The sequence below is a fragment of the Glycine max genome, chromosome 15, assembly GCF_000004515.6.
Source record: "Glycine max cultivar Williams 82 chromosome 15, Glycine_max_v4.0, whole genome shotgun sequence".
Taxonomy (NCBI): Eukaryota; Viridiplantae; Streptophyta; class Magnoliopsida; order Fabales; family Fabaceae; genus Glycine; species Glycine max.
This window is the reverse complement of record NC_038251.2, coordinates 17,322,129-17,344,276: the sequence shown is the minus strand read 5'-3', so window position 1 is coordinate 17,344,276 and position 22,148 is coordinate 17,322,129. Positions and strand designations below refer to the sequence as shown.

The window sequence follows — 22,148 nt, the reverse complement described above, 5'->3', positions numbered from 1 at the left end:
TTACGGTTTTTTGTAAAAACCGATGTTAACTTTCAACATTAATATACATTTTTTGGGTGTAATTCATATTAGCAACATCGGTTATTTATATAACCGATGTTGGTAATTTTACGTTAACATCGATTTTTTAAAAATCGATGTTAACGATAATACTATCAACGTCGATACTTTCAACATCGGTTCAAAAATCGATGTTGAAAGTCATAAATAACCAATGTAAAAAATATATTTTCTAATAGTGCTGGTATTAAATTAAATTGATTCGTGGTTTCCACAAATTAAATTAACTTTTGTTTAATCTTTTTAACGTGTCCTTTAAAATTATGAGGGAAACAAAGAGGATCGTGTTTTTTTAATAACATTCTACATTGGTTATGTAACTAAACGATGTAGAAAGTTTATATACAACATCGCTTTGTTTATAAAAAAACCGATGTTGTACTAGTATAGTCTACATCGGTTAAAACCTAGCAGATATTCAATTTTTGGCACATTTCCTACATCGATTCTAGGAATAGTCGATGTAGTTATACATTTTCACACATGTTTTTTGTAAACTTGATAAGACTGTATAAACATATTTATAAACCTATACATTTCAATAAACATAGTGTTTTGTCAATTGTCATAGTAGGATGATTGTCCTTGTCTTTCTATCAAAAATGCTTTTTATCTTTTTTTAGTTTTTAAAAATTTATTTTCTTTTTCTAAAAAATAAAGATAATTAAGAATTATAAATAGTCTTTTGTCCAAATAAAGATATTAGAGATTTTTAAAATTTATTACTAAAGTAAGATTAAAAAATATTAAAGACTAAAAATGAAATTTTAATTTTATAGAGACTAAAATAAATAAAAAGTGGAAATTTTATAAGGACTAAAATTAATATTTAAAAAAATTAGAAAATAAATATTCCTAAAATTATAAACTATTAGTGCACATGACACATTCGTGTGATTGTTATGAGACATGAATTCAGTGATTTTGAAGAGGAAAAGTTACACTAATTTTCTATTTTTTTTTCATTAAGTTGCTAGCAACTTATATAAAATAATGTCTAGTTATATAATTCTTTATTTAAATTGTTGGCCACTTATATAAAAATAAGGGAAAGGTATAATGATTTTTATTTCTCAAAATCATTAAATTTATGTTTTGATTATCATGTAATATTAATTGCCACATCATAAAAATGTCACATAAAAGTGATGTCACATAATATTTCTTATAGTAATCACATCATCCAAAATATATATGTATTGAGGTGTATTTCCATTCCACACACCCTTAACAATTATAATTTAGTTTAAGAAACTAGGCTAATACAAAATAAGTGATCGACTAAAGGTATACAAAAATGTTTATATAAACTCAAATTTTTATAACGATCAAAAATCCATTTTTGTTGACCTCGTCGGACTTTTCATATATATATATATATATATATATATAATGTCTTGATACTTTATGGATCCCAGAGGCAAAATAATAAATAAGGGATTCTTATATGAAAATATTTAGAATTACAAATTTATTTTGCATAAAAAATAGATATGTAATTTTATTAAAATGGGCACAGTTTAATATACTAAATTTTAGTTTAAATTTTTTTATAATTTGAACTGTTATTTGTATTTCTTATCTGATTAAAAACACACACTTTGAGTTATTATAATAAGTTCATTACATTACATGATGTTATAGACTTATAGTTATTTGAAAGTGTATATTTAAAAAAGTGTGTTAGAAAATATATTATCAGCACTCATTTACTTAAAAATTTATTTAACATAAATTTATGAATATAACTCTTCTAGCAAAAAAAATTAAATCTCTTATGCTTTATAATCATATATCATATTTAATTTGATTTTCAAGATACAAAACAAGGAAGCAATTTTAATCTTTTTATAAAAATAACATAAAATAATATATAAAAAAATACTACATGATTATAAATATATTTTAAAAAAAAATTGGACCCTTTCTAAGCTATGCCCAGGACCGGCACCGAAAGTGGTTTCCAATAACCAAACGATGCCAAGTATCCCTCTATATATTCAAGCTGGTGTGGAAATGGGATGGAACTCAAAGGGGGCGAGCTTTTCTCTGGAGACTTGCAAGAGATTGCTGCCATGCAACACGTATTTGGTGGGCCTTTGATCCCTTTTTCTTCTAACGTTCCATTTGTTGCAGGTGATTTGCAAAGTTATTTTTATTATTATTATTAATAAGAGACTAACAGTTAGAACTAGAAAGGAATCTTTCCATGAAAAGTTTGAGCCATTTTCACATGTCAATCTTTAGACAACTAATGCTTAATATACCTTACCATATGAACATAGTAATTGTTGTGAATAGGAGGGCCAGTAAGAAGCTTCATACTAACAGTAGAATTTGTATCAATACAAAGATTACGAATACCTTTCACCCAGTCTATCTCCAAAGCTGTTCTGACTCCCCAAAGCTCTACCATAAGAACAACGCAAAAACCTATATTTCTGGGGAAAAAACTTCATCCACATTCCATTATGATCCCGTAAAACATTTGCACAAGTAAGATAAGTACCATCCTTCAAAGATCCATCCACATTGAATTTATACCACTCCATAATCGGCATATGTCACCCAATACAAGAACAATGATGATCTATTTTTCTATTAGGCATACTGACCTGATTCGAACCATGAATATCTTTAACCATGGTCACAACTTGCTGCAACACCCCAATAGAAAGCAAAACCTCATGTTCAAAAACTTTTATGATTTCTCCTCTTCCATATATGCAAAATAGCAATAGCAAAAGTAATATCCCAATCATCATTGGACCTCCACAGTGAGCAAGTATGCTTCAAATTGTCCATCAACCAATACTGCAAATCTTGAAAAAAATTATTCCTGGGGAATAAGAATAAGAGTGGATTCCAAATTTGCTTATATAGCTTAACAACACAGTCTCTCAACAAATGAAGATCATCTTCAGGAGACCATCTACACAAGCTGCCCCCCCCCCCCCCACACACACACACTATCCAGAGAAACATTCTGATTTTTTTCTAGTCCACTTCATCTCCAAATACTCCTCCAATTTGTCATTCTGCTATTGATAGTGTCATCTAAAATAGAAGAACAAGTTGATTTTGTAGTAACATGTGGAGTTGGATCCCAAAAGGGGGAATCCTGTGAGAAACTGTCAAAGGAAGGGTTGGTGCCAACTATCTCTGGCAGAATAGGATTAGTGAATAAGGAAGTTAAACTATCAAGATTCCAATCACCAGAATCTGTAACATATCAGCCATTATCTTCAGAACCTTAAGAGTGGTCATGGTATGTATCTTATATGCTACACATTATCCTAGAAAGTTTGGCTTCTTGTTAGACCTTATATGGCAACATAGAAATTCTTATATATTCGTGGTTAGTTGTGGTGTATTCAAGAGGTTTTGATTAGTTTTTATAATGCCAAAAAAAGTTACACATTGGAAAAAACATCACATATTTTGACAAAAAAAAAAAAAAGTTTAACATATTATAACTTTTTCATTTAAAGTAAAAAAGTTTGTCTTAAAATTTGGATTTAATTTCACTTTTGATCATATTTCTTAGTTATTTCGTTTAATAATTAAGTTTTGAAAGTTTCATTATGATCTTTTGTATTTTTTAAATGCATCGTTTTGGTTTTTTTTCAAATATTCCGTGTTAATTTTTAAATTTTAAAAAAAGATCAAAATGATACATTCCAAAAATATACATGACCAGAATAAAACTTTTAAAAGTTAATGTATCAAAATAAAATAATTACAAAACATAATAGACTAAAAGTAACATTAAACATTTTAAAATAATTAACTTTACATAGTGATGATTAAAAATTGTCACTATCTTTATTTTATTTAAAAAAAAAAAACAAACAACTAAAAAATGTATCTCCTCCAACCTCTTTCAAATCTAAAAAGCTAAAAAATACAATACCACACAAATCGAATAACATCAACACATAATCTCGTTGAAATCATTAAAAATTTTGATCGCGTAGGGAGGTTGCAAAGAAGACGAAAGTGGGGGTGGGACAACGATCTTTTTGGGTCAGTGGCAAGAGGCTAAGTAGCAGAATGAGAAGAGGATCTTATCCATTATGATGAGAATAATTGATGAATAATATTATTATCGTTATTAAATAATTAAATTGAATGAAGAGAATAGTATTAATAATAATATGAGAGTGAAGGTTATTGTTGTTTGTGGTTTCATATCCATCTTTGCTTCATTTACTTAGTGATTTTTAATTTTTTAAATAGAAATGATAGTGACATTTTTTAGCCGTCACTATATTAACTTAACTATTATAAAATTTAAAGCATTGATATATTTCAAAAACGTAATGTACCAAAACAAAATAATTGTAAAACATAATAAACTAAAAGTGACATTAAACCATTTTAAAATTTAAAAGTTAACAAAACACAAAGGTTTGTAATGAAAAATTGAACAAATGATCAAAATGATATAATTTGAAAACACAAAAAATCATAATAAAACTTTTAAAACTTAATATATGAAAGCAAAACAATCACGAAACATAATGAATAAAAAATAACATTAAACCTAAAAAATTTGCTTTAGACTTGAACTAGTACATCTTGGGTAACATTTATTCGTGTGAATTGGGATGGTACATAGAATCATTTGAGTTCATTGATGGCTTCACATTTAACTTAATGTATGTTCAGATTAAGGTTTGTAAACTTAAGTTTAAACTGAGTTTGTAAAAATATCCCAAGAATGTGTTTGCATTGCCGGTATCACCTTCCATTTGCACCCAAACTCTAACATCATCTTCCTTTCTTCTGTCTAGTACTTTGTGCTATAGCAAAATCACTGAAAATCCAAACACATACATTTTATAGTGTGTTTGGATGGAGCAATTCAGTAGGAGAATTCATTTTTTCAAGGAATTTAAAATGATTCATGATAAAATAGCTTGTTTGGATAGAGTATTTATAAGGAGATTTAATTTTTGATATTTTTATGAATCATTTTGATTGATTAAAATAGTGGAATTTCAAATTCTCTCAAAAAATATAGAATTTGAAATTCTTTTTTCAGATATGCTCACTCTAACTCACGTTCTTACTCACGACTCTTTATCGTCCAACACTCACAACTACGAGTGATCAAAGTTTTTACGGCCAATATCGACATAAGTTGTTTTTCACTGACGTTGGTCGAGGTTTTTTCGGTCATAATTTTTTCGTATGATGTCAACCAAAGCTATTTTTGTCGATATCAGCTAAGTTTTTTTTAGATGATGTTGGTTACGGTTATTTTATCACTGACATCAGTCATGGGAAATTTTTGCTAATATCAGCCAAGGATTTTTTTTGTCATTGTAATCCAGGTTTTTTCAGTTGATGTTGACCAATGATTTTTTTGGCCGACGTTGGCTAGATTTTTTCTACTAACATCGGTCATGACTAACTTTTTAGTAGACACCTGTTAGGGTTTTTCAGCCGACGTCAGCTAGGTTTTTCCAACCAACATCAACCAAAGCTATTTTTTAGCCAATATCGGCTAGGATTATTTTTTAGTCGATGTTAGTTAGAGTGTTTTGGCTGATGTCAACTAGATTTTCTTAGCCAACGTCGATTAGGATTTTTTTACTGACATCAGCCAGAGCTATTTCTTAACCACATTAACTAGGATTTTTGGTTGATGTTGGCTAAGGTTTTTTCTACTAACACCAGCTAGGTATTTTTGACCGACATCGGGCATGACTATTTTTAGTCAACATTGACTAGGTTCTTACAGTCGACATCCACTAGAGTTTTTTCGATTGACATCGGTCAGACTATTTTTTAGTCAACATCAGCCAAGACTATTTTATAGTCAATGTTGGGTAGAGTTTTTTGTCCGACATTGGTCAGGGCTATTTTTTAGCCAACTTCGACTAGGGATTTTTCGGCCAATGTTGACCAATGATGTTTTTCAGCCGACATCGGGTAGGTTCTATTGGTCAGCATCAACCAAGCTATTTTTTAGCCGATATTTGATAGACAACACCTGCTAGGATTTTTTAGGCCGACGTTGACTAAAAATAGTCTTGGTCAATGTCATTCGAAAAGACCCTAGCCGGTGTCAGCCAAATAAACCCTAGTCGACGTCGGCAAAAAAATCTAGCCGACGTTGGCATAATAATCTAGCCAACATTGGCTGAAAAATAGACTCAACCAACGTTAGCCAAAAAATAGCCCCGGTTGACGTCAACTAACAAATATTCCCGACATACTTTGACAAAAAAAAAAAAAAACCTATTTGATGTCGACCGAAAAATAGCCTTGGTTGATGTCGGTTTAAAAACATCACTGGTTGTGGTCAGGCAAAACAACCCTAGTTAAAATTATCAGTATTTTATATTTGTAAATTATTAAAAATTGAAAATATTTTTTAATTAATATTTCAAAATTAGATTGTGTGTATTTTCTATAAAGTTTGAATATTAAAATTCCATCTATTTAAAATATAAAATTGAAATTTTACATATGGAGAAAATTGAATTGCCCTATCCAAATAAAGAATTTAAAATGGAAGAAATTTGAATTGATTTATCCAAATAAATAATTTGAAAATGAAAGAAATTAAAATCAAAGTAATTCAAATTCTACACATTTTAAATTTCTTGAAATTTTGAAATTTGTTATCCAAAAGGTAAGTCTTACTTCTCTCAGATTGAGTTTTCAAACAAAATTTTATTCTTAAACATACTTTATTATTGAGGAGTACCTAAACATAACCCCCAAACTCATTTTATTCTTAAACAGTTAAACGTATTTTTGAAACCCTCTCACCAGAAATCTGAATACACCCTTAGGCCATGCTTCTATATTCTTCAAGCAGAATTAGGGCAAATGCTTCATGGAATCCGATTGACCAGGGAACGAGGAATTCTTTCAATTAAGGTGCATGCTGATGCTGTTGAGGCTATATATCCGTCTAGTACGTCAAGGAGGGATTTTCAAATCATCATCCAAGCTACACCATTATTCATGCCATGCATCCATGATAATATTTCACACCCTATGTAAGTGTCGTTTATACATATTGGGAGAGATTGTAACCATGTTACTGATGCTTCTGCAAAACATGGTCTATGAGTTTATCCATTGCCCCTGGGATTGTTAAATTTATATCCCCTCCTGTTTTTGCTTTTTGAGCTTTGTAATTCTCTTATGCAACACGGGCATTTAGCTGTTTGAGTTATTATGACACTATTTGAGTGATGGCATGTTTTGTAATTTTCATGAAAAGTGGCGACATTCCTGTTGGGGATAAAACAAGTGCAATGCCAGCAAAATTGTCTAATACCAATGTACGTCTTGACATTATCTTCTTTTTTTTTCAACTTACGTTTCTTTTCACATTTTAGATTGTCATTTTCGAATTTCATACCGTGTAAAGTATTTATATAGGATCAAATGATCGTTTATTTATTTATTTTGATTTTTTAAAAAATTTAATTTAATCATTTATTTTTAAAAAATATTTCATTGTTAACTTTGATTCTCTCAATTCATTTAACGCCTTAATCATTTAAGAATGAACTTTTTTTTGGTTAAAAATGTAGTGGAAGAAAAGGAAAGCAAACTTAATCGAAAAAATATATTTTAAATGATTAGCAACTTCAATCTTAAATAGGCTAAGAATATGTTTATATGAGACAATTTAAAGTTATAAAGAATTTTAAGTTTTAAAAATTTTAAATGCTTCAATTAAAATTTTTTATTTTTAAAATTTTGTATTTAGATAAAAAAAAATTCTTCATTTTCAACAAAGTTATATTTCACAGTTGAAAGCCCAACAACTTGAGCATTAACACAAACACATAGAATGCAGAAACAAGAGAAAGTATAAACCACAGAATTAGTTAACTCTGTTACAGCCACATGCACAACTCGAAGAACACGAAAATGACTTGTACTTTATAAATTACAATAACAGCCTCTCTTTTTTGTTTCCTCTTCCCTATAAATTTGTATTTGATCACTAGGTTCAAAAGTTTAATTCACCATTTCAATTTTCAATCCAAATCAAACCTTATGAAAAGACCCTAATCAAACTTTAGGGAAAAGAAAGGTACAAAGAGAGATTAAAGTTGTGAAAGAGATAAACCAAGTTGTGAAAGAGATAAACCTGGGAGAGTAAATGAGGTTGTGAGTGCGAGTAAGCGCAAGGGGTTGCACGTGAAAAAGCAAGAGTGTGAGTGGATTGCAAGCAAGAGATTATCGTGCGAAAAGTTTATGGAAGAAAAGAATTTTAATTTCTCACATTTTAAAAGAAAATTAAAATTTCACATTTTTAGTTGTTTAAAATTCTATTTTAAAATTTCAAAAATTTAAATTTTTCATAAAAAAATTCAAACAATGCATTTTAGATTAAAGAATTTTAAATTTTTTGATAAATTAGTTAAATTTTTTTATCTGAACGCATTCTAAAGGATTAAATTAAAAGAATCAAACTGGAAAAAAAAACCAAATTCAATTTTAAGAAGAAAAAAAAGATAAAAATATCAAATAAAACATTTAGCCATTGTATAATAAATCCTGAACAGTTGTCCTTTTAAAAAATCCTCAACCGTCTATATAGTCTATACTCCTCGTGACAAAGCAAGTTACAATTCTTCTTTTAAAAATTTCGTTAAGTGCGGTAATATTTCTCCAATTCCAACATATGTTAATATGAAGAATGCTAACTGTACCCTCTTTTATACTCTCTCAAAGACTTTTTTATGATTGATTAATTTTTTAAAAAATTATCAATTTTAATTGGTTTTGATTATCATTTAATATAAATAAAAAAATCATTAAATAAGAAAGAACGTCTGTTAAAAATATGATTTTCAATAAATTATAATCAATCATAAAAAAAATTCTTAAAAAGAAAATATTAGAGAGGTTAGCATTTCTAATGTTAACATTTACTCGTTAAAGTTACTTCTTTGTATTTGATTTGCATGGAGACAATTCAGATTCCTTTTATTTTTAACAACTCACTTTATCTCTTTAAACATTGTTTCTCCCGGTCTTCCTCAAGTAAAAACGCGTAATCGTAAGTACAAAACTGTGCTCACTTTAAAAACAACTTTCCACGGAAGATATCAATATCTAAAAATTAATTAACCGCATCTCAAAGTCGTGGATCACGTGTTCAAAGATAAATTGAATTAAAAATTGCTCTATTTTGCAGGAACATCCAGAGCTCAAGAAAGTAAAGTGGGGGAAAAAGATTAATCTTTAATCATAACAATGAATATATTGAATCACTATAATTAGAGCAGCATCAACTAACCAATAGTTAGATCTATGATACGACCCAGCAGAGCCGAAATTACTATGACAAATAAAGGGCTAACAAGAAGCCCATAAAACATCTTTAAAACATTTAAAGAAAAAAAAAAGAGTAACAATGCTATGCAGTCAGGAAAAAAATATAACCAGAAACTTAGTCAAGATTTCTGGCAAAAAAAATACTTCTGACTAGTTAGCATTTTCACAACAAAAATAATGCTTAAAAATTACATATAACTGTAGCTGCTCTCAGATTTGAGGTGAAGAAGCACTCAGCCCAAGCCATGGCATGGACTCAGCTGCCTTGTTAGAAGGCCCATTTGCTACTTGATATGGTGCTTTCGAAGCAATTCTGTAGAAACAACACAAGGAAACAATATTATCAACTGGGCAAAAACATCTAAAATTAAAACTTAAGAAAAAAAAATATAGGGTTCTAATATTAATTGCACTTTTGCAAATAGGGAAAACCAGATCTACCAAAGGGTAAACCGAGATTTTGTTTTTTCAAACAAGGGAATTTTATTTGTTTTTTCAAACAAGGGAATTTTATTGTGTTTGATTCAACTTATTTTGAAGAAACAATTGTTTCTCTTTCTATGAAAAGATTATTTCCCTAAAATATTCCTATACTAAATATATACATAGTGTTTAAAATTTTCTTAGTTTCGGTGAGAGTGCCTACCTATCCTTTCTCTTCTCCAGAAACCGGTGGAGTGAAGCTTTTCTAGCAATTGGCAGATCTGTATACAAAGGAAAATCCTGATTAGAAAAAAAAATGACCCATAATACCAAAAAAAGAAAAAAAAAAAACATTATCTCAAAGTATTAGTGAATTTAAGAAATTCCTACAAACAACAGGTCTGGATGATGCTTGAGGGTGCTCACGAATGGAGTTTGTAATGTTCACACTGGGAATAATTGGAGCACTTGAATCAGCAGAAGTTCTGATCAAAGTAGGAGGAAATGAAGGCTGGCTCTGTGTGTAGGTGTAGACAGAATTGTTCTGGCTTTGGGGGATCCCCCCTTTGGTGGCATAGGACATGATCTCACTTGCTTTGTCAGCAGGAAAATCATCAAACACAACAACTTGCCCACCATAAAAGATTGTCATCTGTGCAGTTTTAGCACCCTTGCTCACAGACTTAATTGCGCTGCACACCATGAATAAATTGTCACATATTAGTATTTTTTGTAACGGTAAGAATCAAAGACAGGTATCATAAGATTTACAATAACTCACGCATTTTACTCAATCAATTAAGCTAAACACCTTGGTATCACATGATTGTATTAGTATTGATATAGTGGATATTTTATTAATAACCAAATAGCCACAAAAGAAGTTGGATATATATATATATATATAGTTTTAAGAATTGGTATGAAGTCATAGCTCATTAATTTTCTTCCACAGCAAGTGGGAACAAACGGGTACACTGTTAATTGACTTCACAACAAATTAAAGAAGCAAAGCAACCAACCAAACAACCCACCTGGAATTAACCAAGGTTGGAATCTCCTCTGAAGGTCCATAGGAGGAAGCTTGTGGAGAGAGCAAATCCATAGCTGTCAGGTTCTTTGGTGCCACGTTGTTTTCCTTGGGAGGAAACAAGTTCATGGTTGTAGCAGATTGACAAGATGTCTCAGGTGACCCTGTAAAATATTTCACATTAAGCTAAAAAGGAAGAAACAAAAATAACCTCTAAAAGGAAAGGAGGCAAAAATATCTGAAAGATTAGCCCCGTTTTGAAACTAAAAGAGACCAAACATTAAAACCTAGTATCATTTTCCTTCCCTTATAACATTTTTACTTTTTCACTAAATTAGAGGGGCAAAATTGGAGCGATGTATTAGATCTACGAAATTTGAAAAACCATTCAGGGCAACAAATTAAACCTAAGAATTGAGATAGAGGCTCAAGCCTAAAAATGCTCAGAAAAAATAGTTTTTTTTTTAATATTTCTCTTTTTGAAAAAGGAGCAAACTTTGAAAGACCCATAAACTGCTTCTCCTTCCTACCTAGGATTCATTTATTTCAAAAACAAACCAAGAGGAAAAGAATATCTAATTAAGTACCCATCAAGATTCTAATTTTTCCCCCATCTCAAAAAAATACCCATCTAATTCCAAATTTCCCCCGTCCTACAATAAACCACTTCCTATAGAACTAAGCAACATCCAAAATTTTCAGAGAAAATTATAAAAAGAAAAAAATAAAGAAAAAAAGGAAAATTTTCGGAGTTTAAGGAGTCGTACCACATGATGTCATTCCGAGGGTAAGATCTCCGAAGCTACCCTTCTCCTTGATGTATTGACTCAACAGACTGCAAGTCTGAGAGAAGCTCGATTTCTCCGGCGACCTCGCCGGTTTCTGGCCGGAAAATTCAGAGTACTCCGATGAGCTCGACATGGTGAATTGAATCTACCCACAAATATTTGTTGAGAGAGAGAGATTAAAAAAAACGCGTGCTTTGACGATGAGGGTTTCTAACTTTCCATTACAAAGGAAAATAAGAGACTCCTACGATGCAATGATTATCTTTGTATCCGACCCTTCAATCATATATATAACCAATAACAACCCATTTTAATTGGCTGAATAAAATAATAATATTGTTATTATTATTATTAATTAATTATTAAGATTTAATTTTAAAGTTGGAGGTGGAAAATTGAAGCACGAGGAATATGTGGGGTTTTTCAAAAGCGGTTCTTTTCTTTTTCTTGCCGCTGTCTCCTACTATGTCATGCTGTTCCGTTTGTTTTCTTTTGCGTCTGAATTCTCCTCTTGTAAATTATTATCGATAATTAGTAATTAATTTGATTATTTATTATTTATTTTTTGTTTTCTTTTAAATTTGGACCACGTGTTGTTTGCGTCGGTAAACCTAAACGGCAACGAATCGGACACGGCAAGGGGTTAGGTTCCGTTTGGCTTTGTTTTGTTCGCTCCAATTGGCTCTTATAGACTGCATTTGTCATTTATCAGTGCCATAAATGCGCCCACGATTTTGCTTTTTCACTTCACGTTTAAGTCATTTGAATTAAATAGTCAATTTTATCCCTAATTTTATCACTAATTCGTATTGTGACAAAAGAATCAAATTAATAATTTAATATTTTTTTTAATTTAATCCATCTCACATAACAAATAAAAATCAGTATATATCTAAAATTTTGATTTGGTTATTAACTGAAATTTAGATCATAGAATTAAGGTTAAAGAAGTAAAATTAAAAAAAATTAAATAAGAAAAAATATAATACATAATTATTTTTGTATTTGTTTTATTAACTCTAAATTAATGATAAAAATTCATAAATTAAATTGAGTATAAAAGAAAAAAATATTTATTTTATAAACTCGTAAATAATTTTTTTATATTCCCATATTTGATGAAAGATTCTAGTAATAAAAATGTTTATTGTAAAATATTATAGTTAAATTAGATACATAAATAATTTTTAGGGAAAATTGTAATTGCAATGACATTCTTATTTTATAAAAGACACTTACCTCTTTTGGAATAATTTATTTTAAGGTTGTGATTTTTTAAATGATCATTCAATAAAAAATAATTTAAAAATCAATAAAATTTTATGATAATTTATAATTTGATGTCATTGTGTATATTAATATGTTGGATAAGTGGCCTCAGAATAATTAAGAATGGGGGTTGAATTAATTATTCCTAAATCTTTACTAATTAAAAAAATTACTTTTTAAGGTTTTTACTTATGTTGTTAAGAGAATATGGAGTAGAAGAGAAACTTAACATAAAGTAAAAGCGGAAATTAAATGCACAGCAGAAAGTAAAAGAGTAGGGAAGAAGGAAACAAACACACAAGAGTTTTTATATTGGTTCGGCAACAACCTGTGCCTACATCCAGTCCCCAAGATTGAATAAAAATGAATTTTTTTGAAAATGCAAAACAAAGTCTTGCTTTTATAGACTCTTCATGTCTGGTCAAGAAGACTTTTTAGAAGAGTTATAACTTTTTAGAAAAACTTAAAACAAATTTGAAAAAGTCAAAAACCTTTTGAAGAGTTACATCTTTTGATTTATTCAGAAACAGTCACTGGTAATCGATTATCAAATCAGTGTAATCGATTACACAAAGCTTTTATGTGAAAAGATGTGACTCTTCACATTTGAATTTGAATTTCAACGTTCAAAGACACTAGTAATCGATTACCAAACCATTGTAATCGATTACAGCTTTTTGAAAATAATTGGAACATTGTAAATTCAATTTGAAAACTTTTTCAAATCTATTTTGCTACTGGTAATCGATTACAACAATCTGATAATCGATTAACAGAGAGTAAAAACTCTTTGGTAAACATGTTTTGAGAAAAACCATGTGCTATTCAATTTTTAAGAAAACCTTTTCATACTTATCTTGATTAAGCCTTCTCTTGATTCTTGAATCTTGAATCTTGATCTTGATTCTTGACTCTAAACTTTCTTCTCGAGTCTTGAATTCTTCTTGATTCTTATCTTGAACTCTTGAACTGTTCTTGATTCACCTTTGATTCACTTGAGTTGTTCTTTGATTGATCTTTGAACTTTTTGTCATCACCTTTGTCATCATCTTTTGTTATCATCAAAACACCTTTGAATCACCTTTGATTCACCATAAAGCTTTGCTTCTACATAATAAACATTCATATTTTATTAAGAAAAATTATATAAAAATAATAATTAAATAAATAGTATTTGATCAAATAGAAACAATGATTCTCTTATCGTTTTATAGTAAAATTTCTTTTTCTGTCTGTGTTGATAACTTAAGAATTATATAACAGAAACAGACACTTATATGTGTAATCTGACTCTTTCAAAAAATTTGTCGCAATCATTATAAATTTTTCCAAATTATAATAATTAGTCACAATTTACTATTAACGTTCGGATATATTTGTTATACTTTTTACCGTTTCGAGGACTAAATTTTATATTTTCTTTTTCCGGGACACATTTGTCAACGGAATGGGAAAATGAAAAGTAAAAAAAAATAAAATTATATGACAAATATATCTTTATGCTAACAAGTAGAGATTGTCATGTTGACAATCATTTCAATTATAAATTTATCCATTTGTATCACGTACATTATTTTATTAATGATAACCGACAGAAGTTAACGGTCAATTACATTTATCACATTTTTTATACTTTGAGAATTAAATTTTATATTTTTATCTTTCAGTGATGCATTTGTTAACGAATTACACATTTAAAGACAAACAAAAAAAGTTATTTATCCTTTGAATTAATTAAAATGTTCGTGTCATTGGCAATGCTTTGTATAAATACAAATTGTTATAAATAGATGCGAATTAATAGAAATTATTCACTTTTGTAGTAAATAATGTTCACTTATCAATTATTGTATCGTACTCCGTAGTCCTTCGGTCTCTATGTCAAGCAAACAATTAATAATTTCATACTTATTAATAAATTAGTTAATTTTTTTTAAACTGTGTTAATCTCAAAACTAGAATATTTTTTTAAAAATTATTTTTCATTAAAACTTAATATTAATTATAGAAAAAAAATTTCATTCTATTAAATAAATGATATTTTTAATATAATATTCTTAAATAACATAAAATTAATTAATTTTTATTTATATTTGAGATAAAAAAACAAATTATTTTTTTATAATAGAAATAGGAGAAAGTATTAGTTTATTCTAGTATCAAAATTTATATTTGACAATATCTAGTCTTAAATAAAGAAAAAAATGAACAGAGAAAAATGTATTTTTAATCTTTATATTTTCATTTTGATAAATTTGAACCTCAAACTTTGAAACATATAGGATTTAATCCATCTAAACTTTAAAAAAATATGATAAATTCTAAGAAAAAGGGACAGTACAAGTGAGAAATTTATTTGGAGGAAATCAATTTCTCACATTACTCAGTATTTTATATTATTCATGTAAATATTTTTACAATTTGAATAAATATTTTATTTTATCTTGTATTATAAGGTAAAAAAAAACTCATCATGACTGACCTCAAACGTGAAACACATCCATGGACAGACCTATATTGTACAGAAGGGATGCATCTACACTCCTTAGCTTTAAAAAATTACAAGTATTTATCTAATATTGTTATCTTTTTGTTTCCTCTATTTTTATAATTTGAACAGTTGTTCTGAGTTTTTAAGCTGGAGTTCAAACGCACCTTGTGACTTTGAAAAAAATACAAGTATATATGTAGTATTATTATTAGTTTACCACCTCTATTTTTATTATTTAAACTTTATGCCCCCAATTTTTTGCCATTGTCAAATTTTGTTTTGTATTGACTAATTTTTGTCCCTTTTCATTTCATGAAGTAATTTTACATTTTATTCAACTGCATGATTATTTCATCTTATGTTTTATTTTCATATGTATGATGATCATATTTTAAATTGTGGTTCATAATTTCAATTGCGACATAAAATAAAGATTTTCTAACTTATGACAATTGTCTCTCAATCGTAATTGCAGCCATGCCAATCATATTTTTTTAATAATTTTTTACAATGTCAATAATTGCGACAAAACCACAACTGTGATTGTAACTGGAATAGCAATTTAAAAACCTAATTATTATAATAATTATATTTATAAAAATAAATTACAACCCACAGCTTTCGGATCCTAAATCTACCACTGCATATTCATGAACATATCTACATATTGTATGGTTATAGAGTGATAATTTGATTCAAGAATGAGTGTTAAGTCACTGCTTAAAAATAAACTTTTTTATATTATAAATGACAATAAATAATTTTAAGCGTATTAATTTTACAGCCTGTGTTTTTCAATTAGACACTATTGATATTTTTTTTTATTTCCCATATAGAATTACATTTTACACACACTTAAATTTTTTTCCCAACCATTTCAAATTACACTTCTTTTATCTTTATCTGTATGTTTAACTTTTTTAATTGTTAATCCATTTCAATTTATTTTCTTTAATCATTATCCTTATCCTTAAATTGAATTCAATAGTTTTTCATAGAATATTTTAATGATTAAAAAAATTTATAAAACAATTTAAATTACTTATCATAAATTTGAAATGTAATTTATACATTTAAATATATTATTTATAATGAATTTAAATTATATAAAAAAAACATTTAAGTTACACATTCCACAAGCTAAAAAAAATACTGGTCACCTATTAATACATAAACTCCAAAATTTGAAGACAAATGTGTTTGTGATAAATAATTAAAGACCATTCAATAGCGTGCTAACTTTTACATGCAAATTACAAACACATAAATTGTCCACATTCAACCTATACATTATTTTCAATATGAGTTAGGTTATAATATAACGACATAGTAGTATTGTATTATCACGCGCAATTTACTAATCTCATCAATTAGCCGTGACTATATATATATTTTACTATTTGATTCAGATGTCGATAAATGTGAGACAGCACCTCCACGGCTATTTTATATATATATATATATATATATATATATATATATATAAATTAATACCAAGGATCAACGGAGTGGGATCAAACGAACAAATGAGAAGTAAGTATGCAACAAAATGAGAAATAGAAATGAAACAAATTTAAATTAACAAAATAGTTAAGTGTACAAAATTTTTAAACGAAAGCAACATTAAAAAGAAATAGAAACGACGGCAGAATCGAACAGAATCTGTGAGGGGGAGAAAGAGAAGAAACTGAAGCGACAGCCGCACAAGATAAGTGAAGAGGGAGAAGAGAGATGAAAAGTAAACTTGAAATTTATTGAAATTGAAATAGAAGCTTACAAAGAGTGTTTCAGTGCATAGCCTCTCTCTCTAAACCTGAAAAATCTATCTGAGAAGGGTGCTTCACAATGGGTTTGAGGACTCCTTTTATAGAAATTTTTTATGTACTGTAGCTACAATACACGTTGCAAAACCAGAACTATGTCTACAGAACCGGTAAAATTTAAATATCATCTAAACAAATATCAAAACAATCGTCTTCGTTTTGGTGGAAATCATCACCATTTTCAAAGGAGTTGGTGTCTTCTTTCTTTGAGGAAGAGCTCCCTTCTTCTTGACTTTGAAGTAATTTTAAAACTTCTTTTAAGTTTTTGGTGAGATGTTCCTTAGAGTTGGATCCTGCTAGAAAAGCAGCTAGTTGGGACTTCTGATTGAGGACTAAAGAGGTTTCTGGAACAGCAGCTTTCAGGAACTCTAGATGGGCTTCAAACCAGATTTTTACCTGATCTGGTTCAGCCTTTGAAGTATCAAACTAATTTCACCACTTGACAAATGCATGTCGCTGCAGTGATGGAAATTGCTTGTTGTTTTCCGTCTTGTTATACCTGTATTGCCATGAAACTATCCAAGACAAAGCAAAATTGGAAAAATATTTTAAGTCTGCGGGAATTCGTGATTCCTAAGAATTGAACATCTTGTTGAATTGAGCAAATCCATGTTGAACTTGCTCCGAATAAATTTCTAAAATTGGGCCCAAAAAATCCCACCATTGAAGGAACCAATTTGAAAAATTATAGACTGTGTTAGTCTTGAAGTAAATGAGTCATGAATGTTTGTATTTGTTGTTTTGATGCCAAAATACTTTGGTCCAGGCATCCATATAATCCCAATAGGTGTAGCCTCTAGGATCAAAAGGTACAGAAAAAAATTTTATTTCATGTAAATTGGGTCCAAATTGTCTGGGTTGCATGACCTTTAAAATTTGGATTGTTGAATGGGTGTTTAATGATTGATCATTTGAGTCTTTGAAGTGTTTGATTGACACTGAGTTTGAGTCTATCAAAATAAACTCATAGAAAGTTCTAGTTTTGTTGATTGCAGTTGGTTTGAAATGGAACCCTGAAGGAAACATCTTGGTTATAGCCTTGAAGGGATTTTTATCCTAATACTCCGACTCCATCTACAAAACAGTTGAAAAATTATTTTTGTAAATATAAGCGTTAGTGGATTTTTGGGCTGGTGTTGCCCTTTTGGTTGTTGGGGTCAATGTTTGTTCCCCTTTTGAAATGTTACAGACAACTTTGAATTCTTTGGTTTTTTGGATAAGGGTTTTTAAATCAATTTCAGATTCATCGTTTGATTCTGAGGCTATGTCAACCCATGCTTTCTTTGGAAGTTTGGTCAGACCAATTTCTTGAAGGGCCAAAAGTGTTTGTATTAGGAAGGCATAGTCAGTCTTGGTTTGTTTTAATGTTGGGTTTTTTAGGAGTTCCTGAGTGCATGACTCAGGTTTAGACTATTTGGGTCGATGACCCTTCCGGTTTTGGCCTCTAGGTGGATGACCCAGCCTAGGTTAGTGACCCAGATGATGATGGTGAACTCTTTTTGGGAGATGGCTCTGGTAGAGCCAATTTGAATCCTTTACCTGTACTTTTTCCTCCCCTTAGGGAGGTGTCAGATGCCCTAGGTGTCATGGGAATTTCTCTATAAGAATTCATGGGTAAGATAGTCAGGTAGAGAGTTTGAAGTGTCCTTGATATATTCTATATCAAAATAAAAAACACTTAAAATTGCTTGTTATCTTGCAAAAATTTGTTTTGAGGCAAGATTTTTGACATCCTTTTGTAAAATATCTTTGGCTGATTTACAGTCAACCCAGATTAAAAACTTTTGATTTAATAAATCAGATTGAAATTTGGAAATGTACAAAACAATTGCTAAAACTTCTCTTTTAACAGTTGAATATTTCAATTGGGCAAAATTCCAATGTTTTGATGTGTATGCAATGACATTTTCTTGGGTATTGATTCTTTGTTTGAGAATACCACCATAACCTATGTCAGATGCATCTGTTTCCACGATTTTGAATGCCTGTGGAACTAGAAGATACATATATTTTAGGGTGTGTTTGATTTGCATTTTCATTTTCTGTTTTCATTTCTTGTTTTCATTTTTTGAAAACTGTTTTCATTTTCCAAAGATTAGAATTCTGAAAACATGTTTGGTTTGACTTCATGTTTTCTGCTTTCAAGAAATAAAAGCACTGAAAATGTGTTTTCAAAAGGAAATGTATTTTTAGATTTACTTTAAATTACATTCTTTGTCGCCGCATTTTTATTTTACCCAAAATGAGATTCCAGGTTTTAACTGAAAACACTGAAAATGAGATTTTATTATTTCTAATTTTTGGTTCGTTTGGGAAAATATTTTCACTGAAAATGAAAACATAAATCCAACCAAACACATTTCCATCACCATTTTCTATTTCCAGTGAAAATAAAAACAGAAAACAACCAAACCAAACACCCTCTTACAGATTGGACTTTAAATTTAATGTCTTTGACAACTTGAGTATGAATGTCAGACCAAGGAGGAGGATTTTTCTTCAACCTATCATGTAATGGTTTGACAATATTGTTTAAATAAGGTACAAATTCTCCTACATAATTTTGACAACCAAGGAATCTTTGTAATTGGGTTTTGTCTAAGATTAGGTTGGGGAATTTGCTCGCAAATTCAATTGATCTGTCTATTGGTATGATTGTATCCTGGTGTATGTTGTGACCAAGGAATCGAATTTTTGTTTGAAAAAGATTGATTTTTGATTTTGAGACTGCAAGACCATTCTATTTGATAATATGGATAAAAGTCTATAGATGCTTAAAGTGTTGGTCAATATTTTGAGAAAAAAACTAAAACATCATCTATGTAGACAATGACAAATTTTGAATAAGGATTAAAAATATCATTCATGATTTTTTGAAATTCTGAAGGGACGTTCTTCAGACCGAATGACATAACATTTCATTCATGTTACCCGAAAGGTACTGTGAAGGTAGTTTTGTACCTATCAAATTCTTGTATTTGGATTTGCCAGAATCCTGACTTCATATCAAACTTGCAAAATATCTTTGCAAAATTTAGTATATTGAGTAAATCCTTTTTGTTTAGAATAGGGTACCTAATCCATTGTAAGGCTTGATTCAGCGGTTTATAATTTATTACCAAACGAGGTGTATCCCATTCAAGTTCCACTTGTTTGTTAGCATAAAAAGTCGTGCAAGACCTTGGGCTTTTTCTTTTTCTAATTAAACCTTTATCAAGCAGATCTTTTGTTTCTTTTTGACAATATTGAAGGAGTTCTTCATTCATTTGAATTGGCCTGGCTTTGGTGGGAATTTGTTTTTCCCTAAAGTCTTTCTCATAAGGGAGGTCAACTATATGTTTTTTCTGGTTCCAAAATGCATGAGGCAAGTCAGAACAAATAGTTGATTGAATATGTTGTAACAAAGATTGGATTTTCTCTTTTAGTTGGGGTTTTCCAACTGTATCTGAATATTGTTAAAAGATACTTCTTCTTTTAAAAAATTGATTTGGCTAATCTTCTTTTCTAAGAAGTTTATGTTCCTTGAAATAGGTTTAGTAGAAAAATTAAATGTAATTTTTCTTCCTAGATGGGTAATGGTTATTCCTTCCTTAGATATCTGAAGGGGGAATAAAGATCTAATGAAGGGTGTTTCTAGGATAACTTCATTCTTAAGATTTTTTACCAGAAAAGAATTTGTTTCAATCCTAAGACCTTGATTTTCTATGATTGCGCTTGATAATTTGTAATAATTTTTAATTTTGAACCATTTGTCGTACTCAGCTTTTCTGAGGTTTTCTCAAAGAATTTTGTAGGAACTAATCCTTCTAAAATACAATTTGAATCAGTCCCAATGTCAAATACGGCCATTGTATCTAAAACAAAATCATTTATAATGATTCTAATATTGATATAAAATTTTTGGATTTTAATCTTGTTGATCAATCCCATAAACATTTCATCTTCTCGATCTTCATTTTTAACCTCCTTTTCTTCACTCTCTGAATCACTATGTTCTTCAAGATGAGATAGGATGAGTTGATGAATTTCTTGTTGTTGTCTAAGTTCTTTAACTTCTTGGTTTAGATTTTTAATCTTTGTTTGAAGGTCTTGGATTGTGGTTGGCTTGGCTGAAGTATTTTCTAATCTTTTGAGAATATTGCTAACATCAAATTTATTTTTTGTAATGAAATCTTTTGGCCTAGGTTTGGTTTCCAAAGATTTTCTCAGTTATCCAGGAAAACCTTCTTGTTCTTTTGTTAGAGTATTGATTTCTTCGAACAAAAGATTGCTTCAAACAAAAGATCTTGTTGTTTTGTTAGAGTATTGATTTCTTGGGTATCTTCATCATCCGTAGACGATGGTTGGTCATCTTGTTGAATTAGGTTGAGATCTTCTTTAGAGTATACATCTCCAGTTTCTTCCTCTGAGGTTTCAATGAGTTGATTATTAATATGCTCCTCTATGGTTGGATCTAGGTTGAGGTTTCTTAATTTCTTTTTTAATATGTAGTATTTGCTAATATGACCTTGTTTTCCACAGTTATAACATACTATTTTGGGTTTTATTTTTGGTTTTGGAGTATTAGCATCTTTGCTAGTTGAGGGTTTGTGCGAGTATTTCCTCCTTGGAAGTCTCTTTTTGTTGAAGGTTTTATTTCCGTGAAGTTCTTTGTTAGGATTTTGTTTTTTCTTTTGTTTTGGACAAGCAAGTAATCCAAATTGTTCACAAAAAGATCCTAAATCTCTCTTAGTTTGAACTTTTTCTTTGGCCAGTTGTCTTTGGATTTTGACATCTTGACAAATTTTTAAGGCTACTTTCTGGACATATGAAATTAATTGACCATAACTTAAACTTTCATATGGAATGTCTTCATTGACAGATTGGCTACGGATTTTATCTCTAACCTTATCTCCTAATGATCTTAGAAGATCGACTAGAAATTTTTCTTTCCAAAAAGGTTA

General features: G+C 29.5%; 1 protein-coding gene across 1 annotated transcript; it reads right to left on the bottom strand.

Annotated features, from left to right (window-relative positions):
- Positions 1-9,287: 9,287 nt before the first annotated feature.
- LOC100812618 (protein TIFY 10A) lies at positions 9,288-12,062 on the bottom strand. The gene is made up of 5 exons (XM_003546466.5): positions 11,602-12,062; positions 10,839-10,998; positions 10,195-10,496; positions 10,028-10,085; positions 9,288-9,694 (listed from the first exon to the last, which is right to left on the bottom strand). The coding sequence occupies exons 1-5, from the start codon at positions 11,753-11,755 to the stop codon at positions 9,592-9,594; spliced, it is 777 nt and encodes a 258-aa protein (XP_003546514.1). The 5' UTR covers positions 11,756-12,062; the 3' UTR covers positions 9,288-9,591.
- Between the last annotated feature and the right edge of the window lie 10,086 nt (positions 12,063-22,148).

Coding starts and splice junctions, on each gene's coding strand:
- LOC100812618 (XM_003546466.5), bottom strand. CDS start 11,755: ATGTCGAGCTCATCGGAGTACTCTGAATTTTCCGGCCAGAAACCGGCG. Junction 10,497..10,838: donor CCAACCTTGGTTAATTCCAG/GTGGGTTGTTTG, acceptor CATGGTGTGCAG/CGCAATTAAGTCTGTGAGCA. Junction 10,086..10,194: donor ATCATCCAGACCTGTTGTTT/GTAGGAATTTCT, acceptor CTTTGTATACAG/ATCTGCCAATTGCTAGAAAA.